This window comes from Molossus molossus, unplaced genomic scaffold, assembly GCF_014108415.1.
Source record: "Molossus molossus isolate mMolMol1 unplaced genomic scaffold, mMolMol1.p scaffold_m16_p_20, whole genome shotgun sequence".
Classification (NCBI taxonomy): Eukaryota; Metazoa; Chordata; class Mammalia; order Chiroptera; family Molossidae; genus Molossus; species Molossus molossus.
Genome location: NW_023425356.1, coordinates 29,242,296 through 29,268,778, shown reverse-complemented (window position 1 = coordinate 29,268,778; position 26,483 = coordinate 29,242,296). Strand labels below are relative to the sequence as shown.

Below are 26,483 nucleotides of genomic sequence, written 5' to 3'. Positions count from 1 at the left end.
CACCACATAAATAAAATAAAGAATAAAAACCACACGATCATATCAATAGATGCCGAAAAAGCCTTCGACAAAATCCAGCATCCATTTCTGATAAAAACTCTCAACAATGTGGGAATAGAGGGATCATATCTTGACATAATAAAGGCCAAATATGAAAGACCTACAGCCAGCATGATACTCAATGGGCAAAAACTAAAAGCATTTCCCTTAAGAACAGGAACAACACAAGGATGCCCACTTTAACCACTCTTATTTAACATAGTACTGGAACTCTTAGCCACAGCAACCAGACAGGAAGAAAAAATAAAAGGGATCCAAATTGGAAAGGAAGCGAAACTCTCATTATTTGCAGATGACATGATACTATACGTAGACAATCCCAAAGACTCCATCGAAAATTTTCTAGACTTAATAAATGACTTTGGCAAAGTAGCAGGATACAAAATTAACATCAAGAAATCAATGGCATTCTTATACACCAATGATGAACTCACAGAAAGAGAAACTAGGAAAACAATTCCGGTCTCCTGCCCCAGGTTTTGAGTTATTTAGCTCTCTGCTTATCTACAAAGGACGCATTTCTCCCTGCAATTCAGTTCATCAAGGGTTTCTTACATACACTATTCATTTCGTATTCCATGGAAAAGTATAGTTTTTATTTTAGTTTTCTTATTATTACCACAGAACAGAAGGACTTTCATATTCTTCTACATCATATCAAAGAAGTATCAAAACCTAGTATCTTCTTCATAAGCAGTATAAGGCTAAACGACAGACATAGGACACGGGTCTAGGCTCAACAGGAAATAAATTCTTGAGTAGGATATTAATTTCAGATTTCTAAAGGCACAGACCAAGCAAGAGATTCAAATAGCAAGGGAAGAAGGAACATTCCTACAAAGAAAGAAGAAGGAAGAAAGAGAATACAAAGTCAGGTTTTTAGCAGCTCCTCGCAACTTTATATTCTTTCTTCTTTTTCCCTTCTCTGTGAAACTAAAACATGAAATATGCTTGTTTTTTTCACATGTAGTAATTACTCATTTTAGGAAGACATGCTTGCTAAAAATGTGAAAGTAATATGGTTTAATCTTTTGAAATGAAATAACTAATTCGGAAAATTCCATTTTTATTTTCAATTCTTCTTTGGTCCCAAACAGCTGCCTATACCTACATAAAGGCACTCAACTATGCTATACTAAACAATTATATATTTGGAGAATGATGAGCAGGATTGTATAGTGACCCCAGAGGCTCGGGTTGCCTAGAAATGGGCTCTCTGGATGAGGACTCTTCTCAGTGCTAAAGGCTTACAAAATCTTCTTCCCCCAGGTCTCAGGGGCTAGGTCCTCAGTTTCCTCAGCATTCCCCTGAAACAGATGGGTTCCAGTTAAAATTGCTTGGTTTGGGGACCCAAATTTTTATATCTCTTACCACCCTGACACCCTACACATATACAAGGCCCCTGATATCTTCTAACAGGGAATGGTATGCCTCTACTAAAGAATAGTCCTGTGTTTCATTTATCCCATTCATAATAGAATTATAATAATTATAGTATATGTAGTATATACATAATTTGTATAATATATAATATAAAAATATATAATAAGTCCAGCTGGTGCGACTCAGTGGTTGAGCATCAGCCCATGCACCAAGGGGTCTCCAGTTCGATTCCTGGTCAGAACACATGCCCAGGTTGTGGGTCAAATCCCCAGTGGGGAGCATGCAGGAGGCAGCCAATTGACGTTCTCTCTTATTGATGTTTCTCTCTCTCTCTTCTGCTCACTTCCTCTCTCTCTAAAAAATCAATAAAGAAAAAATATATATAATAACATAGAATATCATTATTATACAAAATAATTTGGGAAATTATTAAATTTATATAAAATAATTAAATATAATTGTATAAATGATAAATATAATTATATATAATTACATATTCTATTATATTAATATGTGACTGTAATTATGTTTATTATAACTATAATTTTTGTTTAAAATAATTATATATAATTTTATAAATGTATATAAAATATAAATATATGTTTTATAAAATATATGTATAAAATATATAAAAGATTATATATAATTTTATAAATTATATATGAAATAATTATATATAAAATATAAATTTATGTTTTATTAATTGCATATATTTTTATTATATATAAAATGTTACTGTAATTATATAATATTAGTTGTTATCCTTTATTAAGCTCCTATCATGTCAATATATTCTTCCTGTTCTTTATCCCCCACCACCTTTTGCTTGATAATGCTAACTTATCCTTCACATCTGTCTCAGCTTGGTTGTCAGTTCCTTCAGAAAGCCTTCTCCACATTGTCTTAGTCTGGGTTAGATGCCCTCTCTGTTTCCCATATTTTCTCTGTTAAAACATTTATCACACTATATTGAAATTGCCTGTGTCATTGTTTATTTCTGCAATAAGTGAAGAGATCAATTGCTTTGTTGTTCATTATATCGCCAGTGCCCAGAATAGAGCCTGACACATCATAGGCATTCAATAAAAATTTGTTAAATAAATTACTTATTTAACAAAAAAAATGTGTTAAATAAATAAGTATAACACACTTTATGTTATATAAAAGGAAAAAAGATAGCGTCAAAATACGTAGACCAATGTTTCCATAATCAGCTATCTCATACTTCCGTTCCAAAAGCGGCTATAAAAAGCTGTGTTAAAGTGGAACTACTAGAAGAGTGTTGTTCTTAGAACAGTCGATAATACTCTGGAGGATGATGGCTCAGCGCTATTTATGGATCTTGCTCCTTTGCCTGCAAACCTGTGAGTTCTGACCCTTGGCTGATCTACTAGTTTTCTATTAAGTTTTAGAGAGTGCCCAAAGGAAGACATTGAATGACCTTTTAGTTTTTAACACAAACACCTGGGTATCAAAGGAAACCAACTTGTTCAAGAGAAACTTAGTTTCAAACTTGTTTTTCAGCTTTGAAGTTTGAATTCCTAACTTTTGTCTGTGTTTAGTCTCCAAACAGCTCAGGAGAGTCAGCACTTGGTAGATTAGCCAAAAGTCCAGAAAAAGGAATAAAAAGTCCAAAATCTTGAATAACTCAAAAGCTATTTCTTTTTGGTATTATAATGTGTTATGTAGTTTTTGACAGAGATATGCCTTTCTCAATTTTATTTCATTGCTCTGTCAGGTTGAAATGGTGCATGACCATAATTATCATTATACAAACTTTCTCTCTAGATGCCCCTTTATTTTCAAAGCAGAACTATTATTCTGCTCCTATCTTCCAAAAACTCTCTGAAATAAATGGGAAGAGGTTATTACTATTTTACAAATACGTCACTTTAAAAAATGAAGAACTTGAACTAAAAACTGTTTTTCTTACTTATGCTTAACAGTAAATTATAAAAGACAGATGAGTATTTTTTGTTGTTGGTATGAAGAAAACTATGTAACATTAACATAGCTCTGAATGTGTTTTATCTTGCATATATTATTTAATTAAATCCAAACAATTGCCTTGTTTATATAAAAATTGACTTTGTGTGGCATTTTAAATCTACTTTTATTATCTCTTGCCAGCTCTAAAAATGCACTATAAAATTTGTGACATGAGTTAGACTACACAAAATCTAGTGGGTTGGAATTTCCTGAAAAGGTAGAATAAATGCACCGTGGTCTCTCTGGTTCTATGTAAAATTGTGGCTCCTTCCATTTGAGTTTTACAGAGATTGCAACCACTAGGCAGGCCAAGTTTGTTTTTTGTTTTTTTTAACTTTTTTTATTAATTAATTAATTTTTGTCACAAATGTTTATCCTTTTTCCCCTGTAGACACCCTCCTCCCCATCCCGCCCCCTGCCCCAGCATTGTTGTCTATGTCCATTGGTTACACATACATGCATGTAAGTGCTGTGGTTTATCTCATTCATCCCCCTCGCCCCCCTCCTCTGAAGTCTATCAGTCTGAACCATACTCCTTTCTATGTCTCTGGGTCTATCTGTTCATCAGGTTTTTTTTGTTCATTATATTCCACAAATAAGTGAGATCATGTGGTATTTGTCTTTCCCTGATTGGCTTATTTCTCCTAGCATAATATTCTCTAGGTCCCTCCATGTCATCACAAAGGATAGGAGATCTTTCTCACAGCTGCATAGTGTTCCATTGTGTAAATGTACCACAGCTTTTTTATCCACTCATCTATTGATGGACACTTGGGCTGTTTAGTAGTGTAATCCAAACTAAAAGCATTGAAATAAGAAAGGTAGATATCATTATGCAAAAAAAAGTATAAACTAAGATTCAGGTTAAACAAGTCACCTAAAGTTTCACAACCTAAAACTGGTAAAGCTGAAAATGGACATTGGTTCTTCTAATCCCAAGGCCATAGCTCTGTCTGCTCCACACTCTTTCTGACCTCCTCACTCATTAAGTTTTTAAATCCTTGATGCTCTTCAAAGGGCTAACACATTGTAAGATAAAAGGTAGCTGTATGATACACTTGCCTCATCTACTGAACCTGAAATCAAGTTGTCAAATCAGCTAGTAATGAATCATTCATCCATTAGTTTTGTGATTTTGGTAAAGTTATATAAACTCAACCTGTTGTTTTGACTTCAAAATGGAGAAACATTTTTATTCCAGCAGTTGATATTTAGCACAGGGTTATTTTGAGAATCAAAACAATAATTCATGTATAACATTTGCCATAGGACCTGCATAAGTAAGTGCTTAACAGATACAGCTAATGCTGTTGTTATTACATGGTATTAGGAAGGGCCGGGGCTTTCCCGCACAGAGATTCTGGGCAAGTCTTCTATGTTTGGGATGATTCAAGCAATGTAAACATGGGGAAAGGTGGGGGAATGTGAGCTAAGGTGTGGGCTGTTGGGGCTCTGGAGAAACCAAGGCTAAGATATTTATTTTCTCAGGGACCCATAACATCAAGGGTAGAGGCTTGCTTTTATAGAAGTAGAACCAGAAGTGTTTTCACATACCACTTGCCTTTGCTGAATAGATCTGTTGGCTGCTTAAAAGTTATTTCACAAAGTGATTTTAGTTAGTTAGTTAGTTAGTTAGTTAGTTAGTTAGTTAGTTAGTTAGTTAAGAAGAACAGCCTGGCTGATATAGCTCAGTGGATTGAGTGTTGTCCCATGGACTGAGAGGCCTCTGTTCAATTCCAGGTCAGGGCACATGCCCAGGGTGGCAGGTTCAATCCCCAGTAAGGGGTGTGAAGAAGGCAGCCAGTCAATGTTTCAGCTGACATTGATGTTTCTATCTCTCTCTTCCTTCCTCTCTCTCTAAAAAATAAATAAATAAAAATATATTAAAAATAAAGACACATCAATAAAAGTACTTTTGTTAATTTATAAAAGGAGTAATATCTGACTATGTCCAGGGACTGTTATTAAGTTAATGCTATGGAAATATTGGCTGACTTGATTTGGCAAATAGTTAGAACTCAGGGTCCACAAAATGATTTTCTTAAAAATTTTAATTAAAAAATGAAATAAATAAAAATACATTAAAAAAAAGTTATTCCACAAACATTTTCTGAGTGCAAAAATATATCCTAAATTTCTCCTACTGCTGTTCCTGGCAAAGGCAGATCCTTATATTTCACTATGAATCAACTGATTTTATGTACTTCCCTGCAATTTCGAGAAGTTGAAGAAGCTGGGAAGCAGTAAAAAAAAGGAAGTTAGAAATCCCCATTTTATCTTAAAATCACTGAAATAAGATAAGTCTGAGTGTGTGAACTCATGACTCTATCATGTGGAAAATTTTTTTGTAAGAGCCAAGATTCATAGCCTTATGTTCTGATCTCAACTTTGTAATGATGTCTTGTGAGCCCTGTGACTCTGGCTATCCCTGGAAGTATCCTACTAGCCACCCACCTCTGGGGTAGAAGACAAGAGAGTCCACCACTTTTGCTCTAGGTCCATTTCTTTCTACATGTTTGTGGGTTGGGTTTTTTTTCTTTTTCTCACGTAATTTTAATTCTTCCTTTTCTCTACAGCTTTCTTGTTTCAAACCTCTCCCCTTGCTCCCTTCTCCTATCTCTCGTCAATAATAGTAATAACTAACTATTTATGGAGCAATCACTACATGTCAGGCATTACTCTAAGTAGTCTACTTTACTATTTTATTCAATCCTCACAGTACCCTACAAGATGAGTACTATTAATATTTCAAGTTTACAAGTGAAAATATTGAGACAGAATTCTAGAGGTAATTCGGCCAAAAAGTGGATAAAGTAGGATTTGACCTCCAATGACTTCAGACTTAACGACTAAGCCATAGTACCTTCACCACTTTGATGCTGAAGTTGAATAAAATACCGTATCTACTATTAATTGTTATGTTTTGGTATTTGTCAGTAAAGAGTGGTGATTCATTTCCTGTAAGACATGATTATTAAAGGAGAGAAAGAACCTGTTTCTACACCCACCTATAGAGGAGAGTGGGGGTTGGTGGGCAGGCCTTTGCCAATAGCCAAAGTTTAATCAGGCCAGCAAGGCAGAATATCCAAGAAAATGACTACTATTTCTAAACATTGTTCAAGTACCATTTACATCAATATGATTTGGATTGACTTGAATTTGCTTCTTAAAAACAAATAAGGATTCAATATCAATAAGATCTTGATGTCCTGTTGAATGTAAAGCATAGTCATGGGATATTCCAGCAGAGGCAAGTGGGCCCATTTTGATATCTGCTCATGGATAACTAGGTCACATCCATTATCCTTAGGGTTAAAGACAGGTTGTTTTGGTGTGTGTGCCTGGAGAAGAGTCCTGGCAAGAGCCATATGCCACTTGTCCAAAGTCCTTCAAGATAAAGATAAAGTTTCTGCTCTAGAAAGAGATTTGAGCAGACCACTACCACAGATACTCGGAAATAGCTCAAAGGTAGAAACCCAGTTATAGAAATAGAAAAATATATTCTGCACTGGGAAAACTAAGTATTAGCTCAATAATCTGGTTTCTAAATAGAAGCTGGAAAGCTGAAAATTTGTGATAACACAGAACTCCAGTAGGGGGGAGTAGAAATGAACTGCCTCAGCCTAATGGGCTGAAACAGCTCTGGAGATTAATATGGTGACCAACAAAGCAGCCAGAGTGCCTTCACAATGGAAGCACAAATGTCAGTCCCTGGCCACTCGGGCTACTCAAGTATTTCCTGAGTCAAACTGTTCTTGACTTGAACTTCAGAGAGGTGTGAACCTGCAAGTTTGGGGTAATTGGGCTCATGTACGTGGAATTTGGAAAAGAAAGAAATATGAGCAATCAGGTGGGGGGCTGATGTTGATAGAAATTATTCCCATATTTTCTTTGCTATGCTCAATGTTTAATTATACACTAAGAGAAGGGAATGGACAAAACAATGGTTGGCAAGGTACTTATCTCTGTTTTGAGAATTTGTGTGTGAGTTTGAGAAGTGTATTCAAGTTAACCCAGATCCCATTAAAAATGACATTAAAATGCAGCAGAATATACTATTGTATGAATGCTAGTTTTGACTTCCAGTCAGGATGGCAGCATAGGTAAACGTGGTACATGCTTCCTCCCACAACCACATCCAAATTAAAACTAAACTACAGAATAACCACTGTGCAGAACTTCCTGAAATTGAGCTGAATGTAAGTCCTACAACTACAAAATTAAAGAAGAAGCTACATCGACATTGGTAGAAGGGCTCTCTCATACAAGCAGCATCTGTCCTCAGCAAGCCCTGTAACTCTCACTAAGTGGCCCTAGTACCATCACTAGGAGCAGCAGGCCTTGGTTCACAGGTTGGCCTTGCCTGGGCACCTCCTAGCCGAGTACAAGAATCAGCCATCTGCAGATCACCTTGTAGCTTATGCCTGGTTGCCCTGGGTAGAGCACTGGCAGTGTCTGGCCTTGGTCTGTGCCTCCCAGGAGGCCTTAGAGCCAGCACATCCAGTGGACATCTTCAGATCACATAAAAGTACCACCACCCAACCACCTCTATAAGCAACACACTCAAGGGGTGAACTCAGTGGGTACTAGAGCCCTGCTGAAGTAAGTTTTGCTTTGTGTAGTAGGCTCCTGCATAGCTGATACTCCAAGGTGGTCAGAGATCAGTGGTCAGTGGAAACAGCCAGTCCTTGCAGCTGATCAGCCTGAGTAAATCTCTTCCATTGACATGCCAACAGCAATCAACATTCAATTACAAGAAGGGTGTACAGTCCACAGGGGGTGCACCTCCTGTGCCCAGCTGGAGTGATCAGGGAGGTTGTGCCATTGGACCCTAAAGGCCACCTACCACAATAAGCCACCCTACCAAGCCTAGAAGATATAACAACTCTACCTAATACATAAAAACAAACACAGGGAGACAGCCAAAATGAGAAGACAAAGAAACATGTCCCAAATAAAGGAACAGAACAAAACTCCAGGAAAAGAATGAAACAAAAGGGAAACAAGCAATGTAACAGATACAGAGTTCAAAACACTGGTTATAAAGATGCTCAAGGAACTTAGTGAGGACTTCAAGAGCATAAAGGAGGACCAGTCAGAAATGAAGGATGCACTAACTGAAATAAAGGACTATTTATAGGGAATCAATAGTAGAGTGAGTAAAGCCAAGAAGTAAACCATTGATTTGGAATATAAGGAGGCAAAAAACATCCAAAACATCCAATCAGAACAGGAAGAAGAAGAAGAAGAAGAAGAAGAAGAAGAAGAAGAAGAAGAAGAAGAAGAAGAAGAGGAGGAGGAGGAGGAGGAGGAGGAGGAGGAGGAGGAGGAGGAGAGGGGAGGAGATGAAGAGAAAATTGAAATCATATCAAGTATCTTCTCAGATCACAGTGGCATGAAACTAGAACTCAATTACAATAAAAACACACAAAAACATTCAAACACTTGGAGGCTAAATAGCATGTTATTAAACAATGAATGCGTTACTAACAAGATCAAGGAAGAAATTTAAAACTTCCTGGAAATTAATGAAAACAAACACATGACAACAGAAAAGCAGTCCTGAGAGGGAAGTTCATAGCACTACAGGCCTACCCCAAGAAACTAGAAAAATTCCTAATTGACTTTTTTACCCTACAACTTAAAGAAATAGAAAGTAAACAAAAAGAAAAACCCAGAGCTAGTAGAAGGAAGGAAATACGACATAGGGACTAAAAAAAACAATTCAAAATATCAATGAGACAAAAAGCTGGTTCTTTGAAAAGATAAACAAGATTGATGGACCTTCAGCCAGACTCGCCATGAAACAAAAAGAGAGAAACCAAATAAACAAAATCAGAAATAAAAAGAAGAAGTAACAACTGACAGCACAGAAATACAAAGGATCATCGAAACATACTATGAACAATTATACGCCAACAAATTGTAAAATCTAGGAGAAATGGACAAATTTCTAGAAACACAAAGCCTCCCAAAATTGAACCAGGAAGAGATAGAAAACTTGAACAGACCAATAACAACAACAAAAATTAAAGATGTAATCAAGAAACTCCCAGCAAACAAAAGCCCAGGCCCAGATGGCTTCACAAGGGAGTTTTACCGAACATTCAAAGCAGATCTAATACCCATTCTCCTCAAACAATTCCAAAAAATCCAAGAAGAGGGAACACTTCCAAACTTATTTTATGAGGCCAGCATAATCCTAATTCCAAAACCGGATAAAGACACTACAAAGAAAGAAAACAACAGGCCAATATCCCTGATGAACACAGACGCCAAAATCCTTAACAAAATACTAGCAAATTGGAGCCAGCAATACTTCAAAAAAATTATTCATCATGACCAAGTGGGTTTTATCCCAGACATGCAAGGATGGTACAATAATAGCGAATCAATAAATGTGATACACCACATAAACAAAAGGAAAGATAAAAACCATATGGTCATAGCAATAGATGCTGAAAAAGCATTTGACAAAATCCAGCACCCATTTTTGATAAAAATGTTCAGCAATGTGGGAATAGAGGGATCATATATCAACATAATAAAGGCCATACATTACAAATCTATAGCCAACATCCTACTCAATGAGCAAAAACTAAAAGCATTCCCCTTAAGAACTGGAACAAGACAGGGAGTCCCACTTTCACCACTCTTATTTAACACAGTATTGGAAGTCTTAGCCACAGCAATTAGACGGAAGGAAAAATAAAGGAGATCCAAATTGGAAATGAGGAAGTGAAACTGTCATTATTGGCAGATGACATGATATTGTACATAGAAAATCCTAAAGACTCCATCAAAAATTTACTAGGCCTAATAAATAAATTTGGCAAAGTAGCAAAATACAAAATTAACATCAAGAAATCAACGGCACTCTTATACACCAATGATGACCTCACAGAAAGAGAAACTAAAAAGACAATCCCATTATCCATCACAGCAAAAAAAAAAAAAAATTAAGATACTTAGGAATACAGTTAACCAAAAAAGTAAAGGACTCCTTCACAGAAAACTACAGGACATTGAAAAAAAAATAGAGGAAGATATAAAAAAGTGAAAGCATATACCTTGTTCATGGTAAGAAAGAATTAACATTATTAAAATGTCCATACTACCCAAAGCAATCTATAGATTCAATTCAATCCCCATCAAAATACCAACAACATACTTCACAGAACTAGAACAAACACTCCAAAAGTTTCTATGGAACCAAAAAAGACCCCAAATAGCCACAGCAATCTTGAAATAGAAGAACAAAGTAGGAGGGATCACATTACTAGATTTCAGGTTATACTACAAAGTCACTGTAATCAAAACAGCCTGGTACTGACACAAGAGCAGGCAGATAGATCAATGGAACAGAATAGAGAACCCAAAAATTGACCCAAAACAATATGCTCAATTAATATTTGACAAAGGTGTCAAGAGTTTACAGTGGAGTCAAAACAATCTCTTCAATATATGGTGTTGGGAAAATTGGACAGCTACATGCAAAAAAAAATGATGCTAGAACAACAACATACACCATACATGAGAATAAACTCACAATGGATAAAAGAGTTAAATGTAACTCGTGACTCCATAAAAATTCTGGAAGAAAATGTAGGCAAAAAAATCTCAGGCATCATACACAGCAGAATTTTCACTGATACAACATCTAGGGCAAGAGAAAAAAGGAAAAAATAAACCCATGGGACTACATCAAACTAAAAAGCTTCTGCACAGCATAAGAAACAACCATAAAAACAGAAAGGGATCCAACTATATGGGAGACCATAATCACCTTTGATGCATCAGATAAGGGGTTAATTTCCAAAATATATAGTGCTCATAGAACTCAACAAAAGGAAGACAAAGAACCCAATTAAAAAATGGACAGAGGACCTAAATAGACACCTCTCCAAACAGGACATACAAATGGCCAAGAGACATATGAAGAAATGCTCATCACTAATCATCAGAGAGATGCAAATTCAAACAACTATGAGGTATCACCTCACACCTGTCAGAATGGCCACCATCAACAAATCATCAAACAAGTATTGGCGAGGGTGTGAAGAAAAGGGGACTCTTGTACACTGCTGGTGGGAATACATACTGGTGCAGCCACTGTGGAAAACACTATGTTGTTACCTCAAAAAGTTAAAAATTGAACTGTCACTTGATCCAGTGATCCCACTTCTAGGATTATAAGCTAAGAAATCTGAAACACCAATCAGAAAGAATATATGTACACCTATGTTCATAGCAGCACTATTTACAATAGCTAAGATCTGGAAACAACCCAAGTGTCCATCAGCAGAAGAATGGATTAAAAAGCCATGGTACAGAGATTTCAGGGTACAATACAAAGCCACTGTAATCAAAACAGCCTAGTACTGGCACAAGAACAGGCAGATAGACCAGTGGAACAGAACAGAGAACCCAGAAATGGACCCAAGACAATATGCTCAATTAATATTTGACAAAGTGGGCAAAAGCATACAGTGGAGTAAACACAGCCTCTTTAATAAATGGGGTTGGGAAAATTGGACAGCTACATGCAAAGAAATGAAACTAGACCATCAACTTGCACCCTACACAAGAATAAACTCAAAATGGATAACAGACTTAAATGTGACTCATGAATCCATAAAAATCCTAGAAGAAAATGTAGGCAACAAAATTTCAGACATCATACACAGCAGAATTTTCACTGATACATCACCTAAGGCAACAGAAACAAAGGAGAAAATGAACACATGGGACTACATCACACTAAAAAGCTTCCGCACAGTGAAAGAAACAACCATCAAAATGGAAACGCAACCCACTGCATGGGAGAGCATAAATGCCAATGATATATCAGATAAGGGGTTAATTTTCAATATATAGAGAGTGTTTACACAACTCACCAAAAAGAAAACAAAGAACCCAATTAAAAAATGGGAGAGGAACTAAATTGACATCTCTTTAAACAGGACATACAAATGACCAAGAGACATATGAAGAAATGCTCAACATCACTAATCATCAGAGAGATGCAAATTAAAACAACAATGAGATATCACCTCACACCTGTCAGAATGGCCTCCATCAACAAATCATCAAACAACAAGTGTTGGCAAGGGTGTGGAGAAAAGGGGACTCTAATACACTGCTGGTAGGAATGCAGACTGGTGCAGCCACTATGGAAAACAATATGGTGTTACCTCAAAAAATTAAAAATTGAACTTCCATTTGACCCAGTGATCCCACTTCTAGGAATATACCCTAAGAAGCCTGAAACACCAGTTAGAAAGAATATATGTACCCCCATGTTCATAGCAGCACTATTTACAATAGCTAAGATCTGGAAACAGTCCAAGTGTCCACCAGTAGATGAATGGATAAAAAAAAAGCTGTGGTACATATACACAATGGAGTACTAGGCAGCTGTAAGAAAGAAAGATCTCTTATCCTTTGAGACTACATGGAGGGACCTGGAAAGTATTATCCTAAGCTAAACAAGCCAAACAGAGAAAGACAAGTATCATATGATCTCACTTATTTGTGGAATATAGTGAACATAACAGTCTGAGGAATGGGGTAGTCCCAGAGATGTGGAAGTGGGGCACAGACTAACAATCCCCAGAAGAAGGGGTGGTGGGGGAGAGATAAACCACAGAACTTATTATATGCATGTATGCATGAACAAAGGTCATGGACAACAAAGCTGGGGACAGGGAGAGGAGGAGGGGGAGGGGAAATCAGTGGTGGGGGAAGGAGAAACATCTGTTATAAAAATAAATTAATTAATTAAAAAATAAAAATAAATTAAAATTAAAAATAAAAAAAGCTGTGGTACATGTACACAATGGAATACTATGCAGCTATAAGAAAAAACATCTCTTATCCTTTGAGATGGCATAGAAGGGCCTGGAGAGTATTATGCTAAGTCAAACAAGCTAAGCAGAGAAAGATAAATATCACATGATCTCACTTATTTGTGAAATATAATGAATGAAACAAACTGCTGAACAAAATTAACCCAGAGACACAGAGGTGGGGTACAGACTGACAAGCCTCAGAAGAGGAGGGGCTGGGGGAAAGAGATAAACCACAGAACTTACATGCATATATGCATATCAATGAACATAGACAATAAAGCTGGAGATGGGGCGAGGGGGAAGGGGAGGAAGGTGTCAATGGGGGAAAATGAGAAACATCTGTAACAAAAAGAAATTAATAAATAAAAAATTAATTAATTAAAAACTAAAAATAAATAAAATATGGCAAATAATACATATCTATCAACAATTGAATCCACAAACAAAATGAGCAAGCAGAACAGAAACAGATTCATAGATACAAAGAACTTTTTGTTGCTTGCCAGATGGGTGGGGGTTTGGGGGATGCGTGAAAAAGATTAAGGAATTAGGAAGTACAAATTGGTTGTTAGACTGATGAACCTCAATGGAAAAGGGGGAGAGAGGGTAGGATGAGATAAACCAAAGAACTTCTATGCATATATGCCTAACCAATGGACACCGACAATAGTGTGGGGAAGGCAGGAGGGGACGGGAATGGGAAGGAGAGGATCAATAGGGAAAAAAAGGAGAAACATCTGTAATACAATAAAGATAAATTTAAAAAATAAAATAAAATATAAAAATACAGTATAAGGATCCTGTGAAACAAATTCAAGCACACCAACATTTGCATCATGGGGGTGCCAGAAGGAGAAGAGAGAGCACAAGAAATTGAAAACCTATTTGAAAAAATAATGACAGAAAACTTCTGTAACTTGGTGAAGAAAACAGACATAACAAGTCCTGGAAGCCTAGAGAGTCCCAAACAAGATGAACTATAAGAGGCCCACACCAAGGCACATCATCATCAAAATGCAGAAGGTTCAAGACAAAGAGAAAATCTTAAAAACAACAAGAGAAAAGCAGTTAGTCTACAAGGGAGCTCCCATAAGACTGTCAGTTGATTTCTCAAAAGAGACTTTGCAGGTCAGAAGGGTGTGGCAAGATGTATTCAAAGTGATGAAAAGCAAGGACCTACAACCAAGATTACTCTGAAGGACATATAAAAAGTTTCCCAGACAAGAAAAAGCTAAAGGAGTTCATCACCACCAAGCCAGTATTACATGAAATGTTGAAGGGTCTTCTTGAAGAAGAAGATCAAAAATATAAACAATAAAATGATAATAAATATATATCTCTCAAGAATCTACAAACAACATGAACAAGTAGAACAGAAACAGACTCATAGATACAGAGAACTTTTTGTTGGTTGCCAGATGGGAGGGGATTGGGGGGATGGCAAAAAAAGTGAAGGGATTAAGAAGTACAAATTAATTGTTAGACTAATGAACCTCAGAGGGCAGGTTGAAGTAGGGGCAGGAAGAGATAAACCAAAGAATGTCTATGCATAACCAATGGATACAGACAATAGTGTGGAAAAGCAGGGGGGGAGGGAGAGCAGGGGGAGAGAGTCAATGGGGAAAAAATGGTGGAACATCTGTAATACCTTCAACAATTAAGATAAAAATTTTTTAAAGTACATCATTATTTCTTTTTTATTTTAATCCTCACTTGAGGACCTTTTTCCATTGATTTTTGGAGAAAGTGGAAGGAGGGAGGGAGAGGGAGTGAGAAAGAGAGAAAAAATATTTTTAGAAGAGTGGTAGTTTTATTTCCTTAAAACCTCATGACCAAGGATTTTCCAGCCTCATGGAGAATGACACAAACTAGCTGCTCATCCTTTTGCTTCCTCTTTTCCTCTACTTTCTTCCCTTCACTCCATATGGCCAGTTTTAACCAACTGTCTTTTGAATGCCACAGGGTGCAGCTATCTCTAAATTGCCCTTCCAGGCCTGCAGTAATCATGGTGGTTCCACCATAATTCATTAATCTAGGAGGCAGTGATTAAAAGAAGAAGAGGGAAGATTAACTAGTGCCCCTCATGCCCCCCCGCCAATAATAAAAAATGCTTGTTTGAAAGATCCTTAAAAAAAGAAATGGGGATTAAGTAGCTGTTAAGCAACAATACACTCTTCCTCATTTCCACTCTCATTAATAGCTACATGTTTATCCTAACATCTCCACAACACAACTCTTCTTTGTCCCTTAATAGTGCTTGGGAGTCTTATTTTAATCTCTGTAACAATGCGTTTTTATTTTGTATAACAAACACATAGAGCCTAGTATATGCCAGGCGCTTTTCTAACAGGTTTAAAAGTATTAACTCATTTGACACTCATAACACTTCCATCAGGTAAGTGCTTCTGTTAGCGTCATTTAAAGCTGTTAGTCCAGCTGGTGTGGTTCAGTGGTTGAGCATCGACCCATGCACCAAGAGGTTGCCAGTTCAATTCCCGGCCAGGACACATGCCCAGGGGTGTGGGCCCAATCCCCAGTCAGGGGCATGCAGGAGGTAGCCAATCGATGTTCTCTCTCATTGATGTTTCTATCTCTCTCTCCCTCTCTCTTCCTCTCTCTCTAAAAATCAATAAAGGAAAAGAAAAAAAAAAAAGCTGTTAGAAGTGAGGTACTAAAAGATCACTAATTTTCACAAGGTCTTATTGCAAGTGCCTGATGGAGCCAAGATGCAAATTTTGGGCCATCTGGCTCTTTCTCACTAAGTCGTGGTGCCTCATATGGGAACAGAGAAAGGGTGCTCCTCATGGCAAGACCATTTGAGGTCTCTATATTCTTCTCCTTTGGTATACACACTTGAGAGCACTTCATTTCATTCAATCCTCATAACTCCTCAAGTGGCAGGGTATATATTTTTCATTTTATTTACCAATTAGAATCCTGAGACGTAACATGTAAGTGACTTACCTATGTCATTTAGCTAGTCTGCAGCACAACCTTCACTAGAATATATTTCTTAATCTCTAGTTCAGGATACTTTATAAAATAAATCTTTATTGTTGAAAGTATTACAGATGTCCCTTATTCCCCCCGCATTGATTCCTTCTCCCCACTACCCACCCCGCAACCACCTTTACCGCACTGCTGTCTGTGTCCATTGGTAATGTATATATGTGTATAAGTTCTTTGGTTTATCTCTTCCCTCTGAGGTTTGTCAATCTGTTCCCTATGTCCTAGTTCAAGGCACTTTTACTAGCCATTCTGTAAAACCCCATCCTGTAGATATTCTCAATATCATGAAAATATTGGAGTGACAGAGTCTCAAAAATAAAAATAGTTTAAGGAAGAAAGAAGTTTATTTCCTGTTCATTAAAAAAAAAAACAAAAAAACGGAATTGACAGCTCCATTGGTAGAATAATTTACAAGGTCATTATTTAGAATAATTCAAAAGGATCCACACCTTTTCCATCTTCCTAGTACTTCCACCATTCTTAGTACTTGGCTTCACCTTCTTGATCCAAATGTGTATCTGAGATCCAGCTGTCCTGGTACTCAGCCTGCAGAAAGCAAGAAAGAGATGAAGAAAGCCAAAGTGCCCTCTTCTTAAAGACATAGAAATTATATACAACACTACCACTTTCATCCTTTTGACCCGAACTTAGTCATATGACCAAATTTAGCTAGCAGAAAGCCGGACAATATAGTCACGAAAGTGACTCTGTGCCCTGCTACAAATTACGGATTCTATCACTACAAATGAAGTGCTGAGAGAACAAATATTGGAAACAACAAGAAGCTTCTACCATAGCTCCACCCCAAACAGCACTTTAAGCCCATTCTCTCTCCTTATTTTCCATTCTTCCAGCTTCTTACTTAGATGGTCCCTCATCATCTCAAATTCAATATTTCTAACACTGAACTTGTCTTCTAGTTTTGACTTCCTTCCAAAATAAACTGAAATGGTTTTCCACTGATATAAAGTAGACACTCAAAATATATTGTTGCCCTGGCTGGTGTGGCTCATTTGGTTGGAACGTCATCTCATGCATCAGAAGGTTGCTGGTTCAATTCCCAGTCAGGGCATATGCCTAGGTTGCAGGTTCAATCCCCAGTTGAGGCTCCATACAGGAGGCAACTGATCAATGTATCTCTCCCACATCAATGTTTCTCTCTCTTTCTCTCCCTTACCCCTCTCCAGGTGTGGGCAAAAGTAGATTTACATAATACAAGTAAATAATATAATAATTAATAAATAGTAATAGAAGAATAAACTCTGTGTTTCACGTTTTCACAACTATAAACCTACTTTTGCCCAACCCTGTGTGTGTGTGTGTGTGTGTGTGTGTGTGTGTGTGTGTGTGTGTGTGTTTGAACAATTGAATTCTATTAGATGTCCTTATTCCCTGCCTCTCTTTGTGCTATCTCTCAAAGCTCTTTCTTTCTATTCCCCTTATCTTCCTCTGGTTAATGCCCAGATGGCTACTATAGTCTCTGAAATGGTCTCTCAAACCCAGCTTCTCTTTCTTCTTATTTTTTCTATACATCATTACTATATTGCTATGACCCTAAAAACATCATTTTAATCTTCATCCTCAAAAACTTCAATAGCTCCCCTCTGTGGTATAGACCTTAAACTCAAGACTGTCCCAAATCCAAGCCATACATTTATATCTCCAGCCTTACCTCTCTCTACTGTTATTCCAATCTATACTCATTTAAATACATTACATGTTCTCCTGCTTCTAAACTTTTGTTCATAACCCAAGGACCCAAGGTGCCCTTTTTCTCTCCTTTCAATCCAGTGAAATTGTACTTGCTTCAGAGTCCCTGTCCAATTCTACTTTCTTCGATCAGTCTTCTCTAACGTCTATAGCTCAAAGTGGTCTCTCCCTTCTTTGAATTCCTACTACAACTACTGTCTCTACCATTCACTTGAACTTATTATTTACTACCTCATATTGCAAAGTAAAGTTATATAAGTGTGTGTGTTATTTTCCCAACCAAATATAAAATTTCTGAAAAAGTCAGGGAAACTCTCTTGTTCATAGACTTGATAGTGTATTTCACAATAAGTCCTCAAGACATGTTTGTGCCACAAGTTCTCTCTGAAGTTGGGTTTTCCCAAGGTCCTCTCCAACACTAATATAATGTTTAAGTTCTTTCAGCACCTAAAAAATAAATATTGGACTGGTTGATACTGAGATTTTTTGGGGAAAAAAAAAAAAAAACAGGCCCTGGCTGGTTTGGCTCAGCGGTTAGCGCATCGACCCACAGACCGATGAGTCACGGTTTCAATTCCAGGCAGGGGCATGTACCTCGGTTGCAGTTTGCCCCCGGCCCTGATCAGGTCATATGGGGGGCAGCCAGTTGATGTGTCTCTCTCACATTGATGTTTCTCTCTCTCCCTCTCTCTCTTTCTTTCCCTTCCTCCAATTCTATCTGGTGATAAATAAAAATATATCCTTGGCTGAGATTTTTTTAAAAAAGAATAAAAACTGAACTTTTTAAAAGTCCACCTGGTAAAGTGGTACCTAAAACTATACCCCAGGGTTTTACTTGAATTACCCCTTAATAATTGTTCTAATCCAGGAGAGACAACCTCACTCAGACACCAAGTAATTTTGAATATTAGGAGCTTTATTACCTGCACAGGGACTGCAGCCAACCTACACAGAGGAGAACTGCAGCCCTGAGCTCAGGGGGGGGGGTTGCTTATACAGGACAGGGGTTACTTAAGAGTTTAGCAGAGCAAGCAAGCTATGTGTACAGAAGTGGATATCAGCAGTTAGTAACTGTGCAAGTTGTTTATTTTATATTTCTTAACATTTACTAGACCCTAGCCTTGAATGTCTCATTGCCCCACCTGGCATCTCCTGATTAGTTAAGCTCATGGTCAATACCCTTGTGGTCATGGCTGATGCATACCTTCCTCTTCAAGAATTTTTGCAAAAACAACTCGGGTTCAAGGGACCCAGGAGAGGTTCCTTCTTCTAGCGGATGGAGAATTACTGGATTATAACATTCCCCACTGGTTTTATGTACAGATCAAATCTTTGATCTAATGGCAACCTTTCGTAATGAGAGGCCAGGACTAATAATTTGACAGATTGGACCCTCTCTCTTATGAAAGCTATTAATTTGTTTATTATTATAGGTCCACAGAAATAGTCCTAGAAATAGGAGTATGAGGGGACCTGCTAGAGCAGAGAGAAGAGTAGTGAGCCAGGGGGACCAGTTATAAAGGCCTTCGCACTAGCTACTAGAGGCCTCTTCGCTTCTGGCCTATTCTGCGGGGCGCTTCCTAAGAACCTGAATACTCCCTCTGATGACTCCTATCTATTGGCATAAAAACAGCAAGCTTCCCTTAGTGCTCTAAATGCTGTAAGGTGTCAGCGAGATAACTAGAGACGCACAGCTGAATTGTAAAGGAGCACTTTATTACTTGGGCGGGCTGGGGGGCATTCCCCAAATCCTCAGCAACCTGCCTTCATTGTTGCCTGCTTTTAAAGGCACAAACTACAGAAAAAAACTACATTCTCTTGGCACCGCTTTTGGCACCGTTAAGGGGGGGCTGATACAGAGAAGGGGGAGAGAGGAGCTTGTTAGGTCAGGGCAATTATTAATCTCTTTTTTCTCATGGTTCCTCTGAGTTCCCCAAGGCCATTATTAACCCCTTATCTTTATATTTTTCTTTGGGTTTCTCAAGGCCCTTATGTTTACAAAGAAAGTCTGCTAGGGTGTGTATGTGTAGTAACTGAGGGTCAGAATGGAGTTATTACATCCCCTTTGTGGTGACATTTTTGTTGTTGTTGTTCAGATAGAGCGGGAGGGAGAGAGAGGAAGAGAGAGAGAGAGAGAGAGAGAGAGAGGGAGAGAAACATCGATGTGAAGGGACACATCGAGTGGCTGCCACCCGCACGACCAACCAGGGTCGGGGACAAACTGCAACCGAGGTACGTGCACTTAGTGGGAACCGAACCCGGGTCTCTCTGTACCGCAGGTCGATGCTCCAACCACTGAGCTAAACCGGCCAGGGCTGTAGTGACATTTTTTATGATTTCCCCTAATATTCCATTTCTAAGTTCCCAGTTCTATTGGGGTCTAGATTTATAAAGATTCCCCTGTACAGTTATAATTAGAAAAATTAGAGTCCTGATAAATGCAAAAGTCTCATTTTTAAGGGATCTGGAGAGGCCTGCACTGTCCATTCCGCTTTTTCCGCCTTCAGCCAGGAATGGTGCAGCTAGACCAGGATGCCGTTGACCTTGACATCTGTTGGTGCAGGCAGGATGACAGTGTATGGTCCCTTCCAGGCCAGAGTTAGTCCCTGGGTGGTGAATTTCTTTACCTATATTGAGTCCCCGGGCTGGAAAGGGTGCACAGGGTTTGAGGTGGGCACAGAGATGGCATCGCAGAAGTGTTTATGGATGGCCTTCTGGGAAGACTGCAGAGCCTGTAAGAACTGTAAGAGGGCGAGGGGGAGCAGAGTGGTCCAGTTTTCACCGGTTTCTAAAGTAGATTTGGTTAAGGTTTCCTTTAAGGTCCTGTTCCTGTGCTTTACCTGCCTGGAACTCTGTGGGCGGTAAGCACAATGGAGCTTCTAATTTATATTTAATCCCTTAGAGATATCCTGTGATATCTTTGATATCAAGGTGGAGCCATTGTCTGATCTAAGGGTCAGGAGTAGCCTAAACCTGTTACTCCCTTTATTATATCCCACACTGTCATTTGATTACTAGGGTCAAGCTCTCCCTCTCTCAGTGTCCTATTTTTTTCCCTTCTTGAGTATTCCTCCAATGTCCTGTCTTCCTGTAATATGTATGTCCCTTTCTTTTATCCTTCCTTGTCTTTTTATTTCCTCTGCATAATCCTTCTCTTTTTATTTCTTCCCTGCCTATAATCCTTCTTCAGCTTGCTGATAGACCCTCTACGACTTACACAATTCTTCTTCAACTTACACAGACCCTCTGAGACTTTTTTATTCCCTCCCCTGACGTAAACCTGAGAGCCTGCTCAATCTATCTGCTGTCTGCAGATCCCCTAGCTTTTCTCCTTCTCCTCCCTACTTAGACCTACACATGCCTGCTTCCCTTCTGCCTTCTCCTATTCCCTGTGACCTTACTGGACATTGCCTGCCTCTCAGGAGTTCAGTAAGCTTGGTGTAACCTAAGTGGGTAGTCTGGTGCAGCTGGTTGACTAAAGTCCGACCTAGAACCTCTGGGATTAATAACCTCCCATCAGGCAGTGTCTACCATCTGTTGCTTTTCTTCATGGCTTGTTTCTGCTTGGCTAAGTCATTTTCTGACCCAGTGTAAGTAGGAGTCAGAGGCAAACTTGGGTTTGGCATAGTGACTGATATCTAGAGAGGTCCCCACCTGTCGAGCTTCCTTATTTGCAGCACAGTTTCCCCTTGTCTCATCAGAGAGCCTAGATTAGGGCTATGAGTTCAGCCCCTTGGGCTGAAGTTCCTCTGTTTAATGACTGAGACCAAATGACACTATCCAGAGTTACTGCTGCCCCAGCATACCTGATTTCTTCCTGGACATAGCTGCTCCCATCCGTGAACAATACCTCATCTGATGATGGCAGTGGGTCATCCCTGAGGTCTGGGCGGATGTCTGCAGTGTCGATTCCCTCCAGGCAGTCCTGCAGAGGTTTCTCCAGGTCATCATCTGGAGGCAGGCTGGCAGGATTGACGGCAATATCCTGGGGAACTTGATGCGAGGGCTGGCCTGGAGAGGCAGTGGCCAGCAATTGAATGATCTCTGGAGGAGATCACGTCCTAGTAGGGAATATGGACATTCCAGCAGGAACAGAAACGAATGAGTCACAATATTTTTCCCAAGGTCTATAGTCCTCTTTGAAGTCCAGGGGTAGGTTAGGGTCCCATTGGCTCAGTCAGGACTGAGTCTGCTGCACCAGTATCTACCAGGAAACTAACTAGTTTTTCCCCTATTGTCTTATATTATTCTGGGCTCCAGAGGGCTCAGCTGGAAGGAGCCCTAGCCCTGTCATTTTCCTAAATTAAGGACGGCTTTTCATTTTGTTCCTCTACACCTGACTTTGCCCTTGTCTTTTCTATTCCTAATTGAAACCTAGACCTGTCGTTTTGACCCTTCCTCATGTTTCCCTTCCTAGGGTGACCCTATTCCGTGTGCCCTGTTTCCCTTAAGTCTGCTACTACTACCTTTGCTAATTCAGCCAATTGGGCCAATAGGCCTAACAGGAGAACATGGTGAAAAGTGTCTAAGGAAGCCCTTCCCCCAACAGTGTTTGGGTCCTACCGCAGTCAGAGGAATGGGAACATTTCCCCTGACCCCAGGTTTACAAAAGGATGCAGGAAAGGGGAGCAACATCCTAACACACGTTTATGCGGGGCAACGTGTTTTTTAACTCTCTAAGAGCACTTTGCACCCGTGCCTGGGATCCCTATATTTAACTCCCTAAAGTTCAGAGAAGCCTGTTGGAAACTAACTGCTACTAAACCCGCTGCAGAGGAGCAGCCCAGGCTGGCATGGAAAGAATATGCCCCTTTCTGCAGCTGGACCGTGCTGGCACTTAATGGTTAAACACTTTGCCTGTGAGAATGTTAATAAGCCTTGCAGAGAGGCATTGAGATCTCACTACAAAAAAGCCAGTACATCCAAATACATCTATATCTATTTAGACATTGGGTTAGATCATTAACAGATCCAAATTCATCTTCTAGCTTTTCTGTAATAAGAACCCAAAGTAGGCAAACTCAGGTTTAGTATATCCTCAAGAGGGGTCCTGAAGGACAAGATAGAATTTCCTTGGGGGCTGGGAGGAGTTAACTGTCCTTCAGGGCAGGGTGCGGCATTGTTAACAAAACTGTTTTTACTTTCATTTGAACCTCTGGACACTGACATTTCTTACTATAATTGGGTTTGTCAGTAGTGATAGCAATCCAAATATCAATATATGGCATTTGTTCCAGGTGACCAAGGCTCCTGTATATTTCCTGATGGACCGTAAAAGCCAATTGCAAATTGAAACTACCTTCGGGTGGCCAATTAACCCCTTAGGCAGGCTATTCAAGTTCACAGAGTGTTCTCAGGAAACCAGGATTGCAGGCTTTTTCATAGTCACAGGAGCGCTTAAAGAAATCAGAAAAGTTAGCAAGCACCCATTCCAGGGGAGTCTGGGGGGAAGAACTTCCTTGTCCCATCCTGGAAGGCAGAAGGCAATAAAAACACAAAACAAGAAACACAGAAACACGAACAGACAGACAAAAATTACACCACACCCGTGGGACCAAACCAACTCGGTACTGCAGATCAGAACCAAAACAACAGCCAGAAAACAGCGTCCTGTTCTGACCAGGGGTATGCAGTTGGTGCGGCGTCCCACCTGCAATTCACCACCAATTCAAATGCCTCTGAGGCTCGAACAAACAAACAAAAGAGGATTCCCCTTACCTACGTCCCCACGTCCCTGGAGGAAACAGAAAGCTCCAAACTGAATTGAAAGCCAAATGTAGCAGTGGAGGATGTGGAGGTTCCCTCCATCTATTCCGAGGAGGTCAACCCCTTAGAGTGGGGGACCTCGTGGTTGATCTCGCTGGGGCCTCCAAATGTTGTAATCCAGGAGAGTCATCCTCACTCGGACACCAAGTCATTTTGAATATTAAGAGCTTTATTACCTGCACAGGGACTGCAGCCAACCTACACAGAGGAGAACTGCAGCCCTGAGCTCAGGGGGAGGGTTGCTTATATAGGACAGGGGTTACTCAAGAGTTTAGCAGAGCAAGCAAGCTATGTGTACAGAAGTGGATATCAGCAGTTAGTAACTGTACAAGTTGTTTATTTTATATTTCTTAACATTTGCTAGACCCTAGCCTTGAATGTCTCATTGCCCCGCCTGGCATCTCCTGATTAGTTAAGCTCATGGTCAATACCCTTGTGGTCATGGCTGATGCATACCTTCCTCTTCAAGAATTTTTGCAAAAACAACTCTGGTTCAAGGAACCCAGGAGAGGTTCCTTCTTCCAGCAGATGGAGAATTACTGGGTTATAACAATAATGGCTCTTTATACATTCTTCAGTATGGTGTTGGTGTTACAAAGGCCATCATAGGAATAGAGTAGGAAAGCCTTCAAGGACAGGTACCAATTATTAAGGTGATAATAAAGATAATGATGAGGATGATTCTTATCCTCATTATTATCATTATTAACCTCGGAAATAACTAATATGTATTTTGCCTTTATGGTTAATGAAGCATTTCTACTCATTATATGATTTGCTAATCATTAATTAGGTAGGGCAATTTTACAGCTATTATTTTTATTCTGTGAATGAAGAAACTGAGACTCAGAAAGGTTTTGTGATTTTATTAAGGTTGCTCAACTCATAAGTATAAGTACTAGAACCTACATCTTCAGCCTCCCTATTTTTCCACATGCTATGGTTTTACAGCTGCCTCTCACATACAGTTGGAACATTTGAAGGTGGCAGCATCTTTATTTTATGCCTGTACAAACCCTATTCCATTTATTAGCAAGCCCAGAATTATCATCAACACCAGCAGCACAAAGAGCAGCAGGACTTCCCCCAGCTTCTTCTATCTGCCACCTACCCTGCCTCATTATACTTTGACACCCAGTACCATTTCCTGAATAACTTGCAATGGAAGATAAGACATCATTTCAAAGACATCCTCACACGCCAACCGTTTTGTGGCTACACAGCTGCTCTAATACTAAAAATGTCTCCGCCTTAGCAAACTGCCTACACACTTCCTGGGGTTTGATAAAAGATCCACCAAAATGAGTCTCTGGCACTCACCCCTCATCCATCTCCTCACACCTAACCTGAATCCAAAGTGCAGAATTAGGTATTAGGAGCCTGATTTAAATCAATAAATCAATAAAGTCATAAGACAGACATGAGAGATCTGTTACCAGGACCAGCTGTATCATTTGCAGAACCCAGTGCAACATGAAAATGTGGGCCTCCTTGTTCAAATAATATGAAGAATTTCAAGGTGGCACAGCGTCTTTAAACCAAGTTCAGGGTTCTTGTGAGCTCAAGGCTCTGTGAGAATGCCCAAGTCACATACCTATATCTGGGACATCCAGGGGTTCCGGCTGGGACACTCCACATGCTCTTCTACCAGATGTCATCAGCCCAGTTAAACAGTTTACCTGGAGAGAATTAATGTTTAAGAGAATGGATTTTGGTAAACTATGACTCCTACCACTGAAGACAACCTTAAAATATCTCCTTGGTCCCTCAGTGGGGGTTCCTGGTGCTCTTACCACATGTCACATTGCATTACTTTACACTTGTATACATGTCTGTCTTCCCCGTGACTGCAGCCATGTCCTATTCATCCCTGAGCTTCTAACACAGCATCTGACACATAGTTAGCACTTAATAAATGTTTGTAAATGAGGGTCCTTAGTATCTTTCTCCCCCCAGAGCCCTGTTACATATCCTACCCCAACTAAGTCATCAGGTCTTGCCTGGAATAGTCTTCCTAAGGGAAAATGTTGGTTGGTCTGAAAGAAAAGAGGTTTATATTTGCAGCCCCTGGGCTCATTCTGGAACTACTGAGTGGAGGACAAAACCAGCCTTAATGAGAGAGCCTCATCAGGTTAAAAAAAAAATCCCTTTGCCTTTTTGACCTGTATTCTCAGTGACCCTTATTCTTGCTCTCTTTATGCCAAGCCGTGGATAAATTGTAGACTCAGCCTGAACCCACTTATGTGGAAAACTGATGCCCTGCTCTTTGGGGCTTACATGCAGCCAATACTTATCAGAACAGCCCTGTATCCATTGGTTTTAAAATATTTTTAGTATAATCCATGGAGGCTCAACACACTATTTCTCACTAAATAGAGCTCAGTGAGAATATCAAAGCGATGAAAGAAGAGGAAGAGATGAGAAAATAACATAATTATATTGCCTTTTCATTTTATAAACTATATATTAAATCAATTTATCTTTATTAGATGATGGAGGGAAAGAAAGTGAACCTTTCATTTTTTTTCTCATGTTAGATTTTAAAAGCACTCATCCTTCAGAGTTTACTAGAAAGTGTTCCTGAATTCCCAAAACAGAGCAAGTTCCCCTTTCTATGCTCTCTCAATCACCATTATACTTACATATTTCGTATCTAACCATTTGTGGTTATCTGATCCACACTGGTCTTTTTATTTAACTGTTATATTCCGGAAG

General features: G+C 39.2%; 1 protein-coding gene across 4 annotated transcripts in view; it reads left to right on the top strand.

Moving 5' to 3' along the window:
- Positions 1–2,728: 2,728 nt before the first annotated feature.
- CD84 (CD84 molecule) overlaps positions 2,729–26,483 on the top strand; it is a 45,256-nt gene continuing 21,501 nt past the window's right edge. For 3 of the 4 annotated variants that reach the window (XM_036271885.1, XM_036271884.1, XM_036271883.1), the window contains exon 1: positions 2,729–2,807. In XM_036271885.1, coding sequence (XP_036127778.1) covers positions 2,759–2,807 — 49 coding nt within the window. In that variant the 5' untranslated portion in view covers positions 2,729–2,758. The remainder of the gene's footprint in view (positions 2,808–26,483) is intronic. The other variant, XM_036271886.1, reaches the window with a different exon arrangement.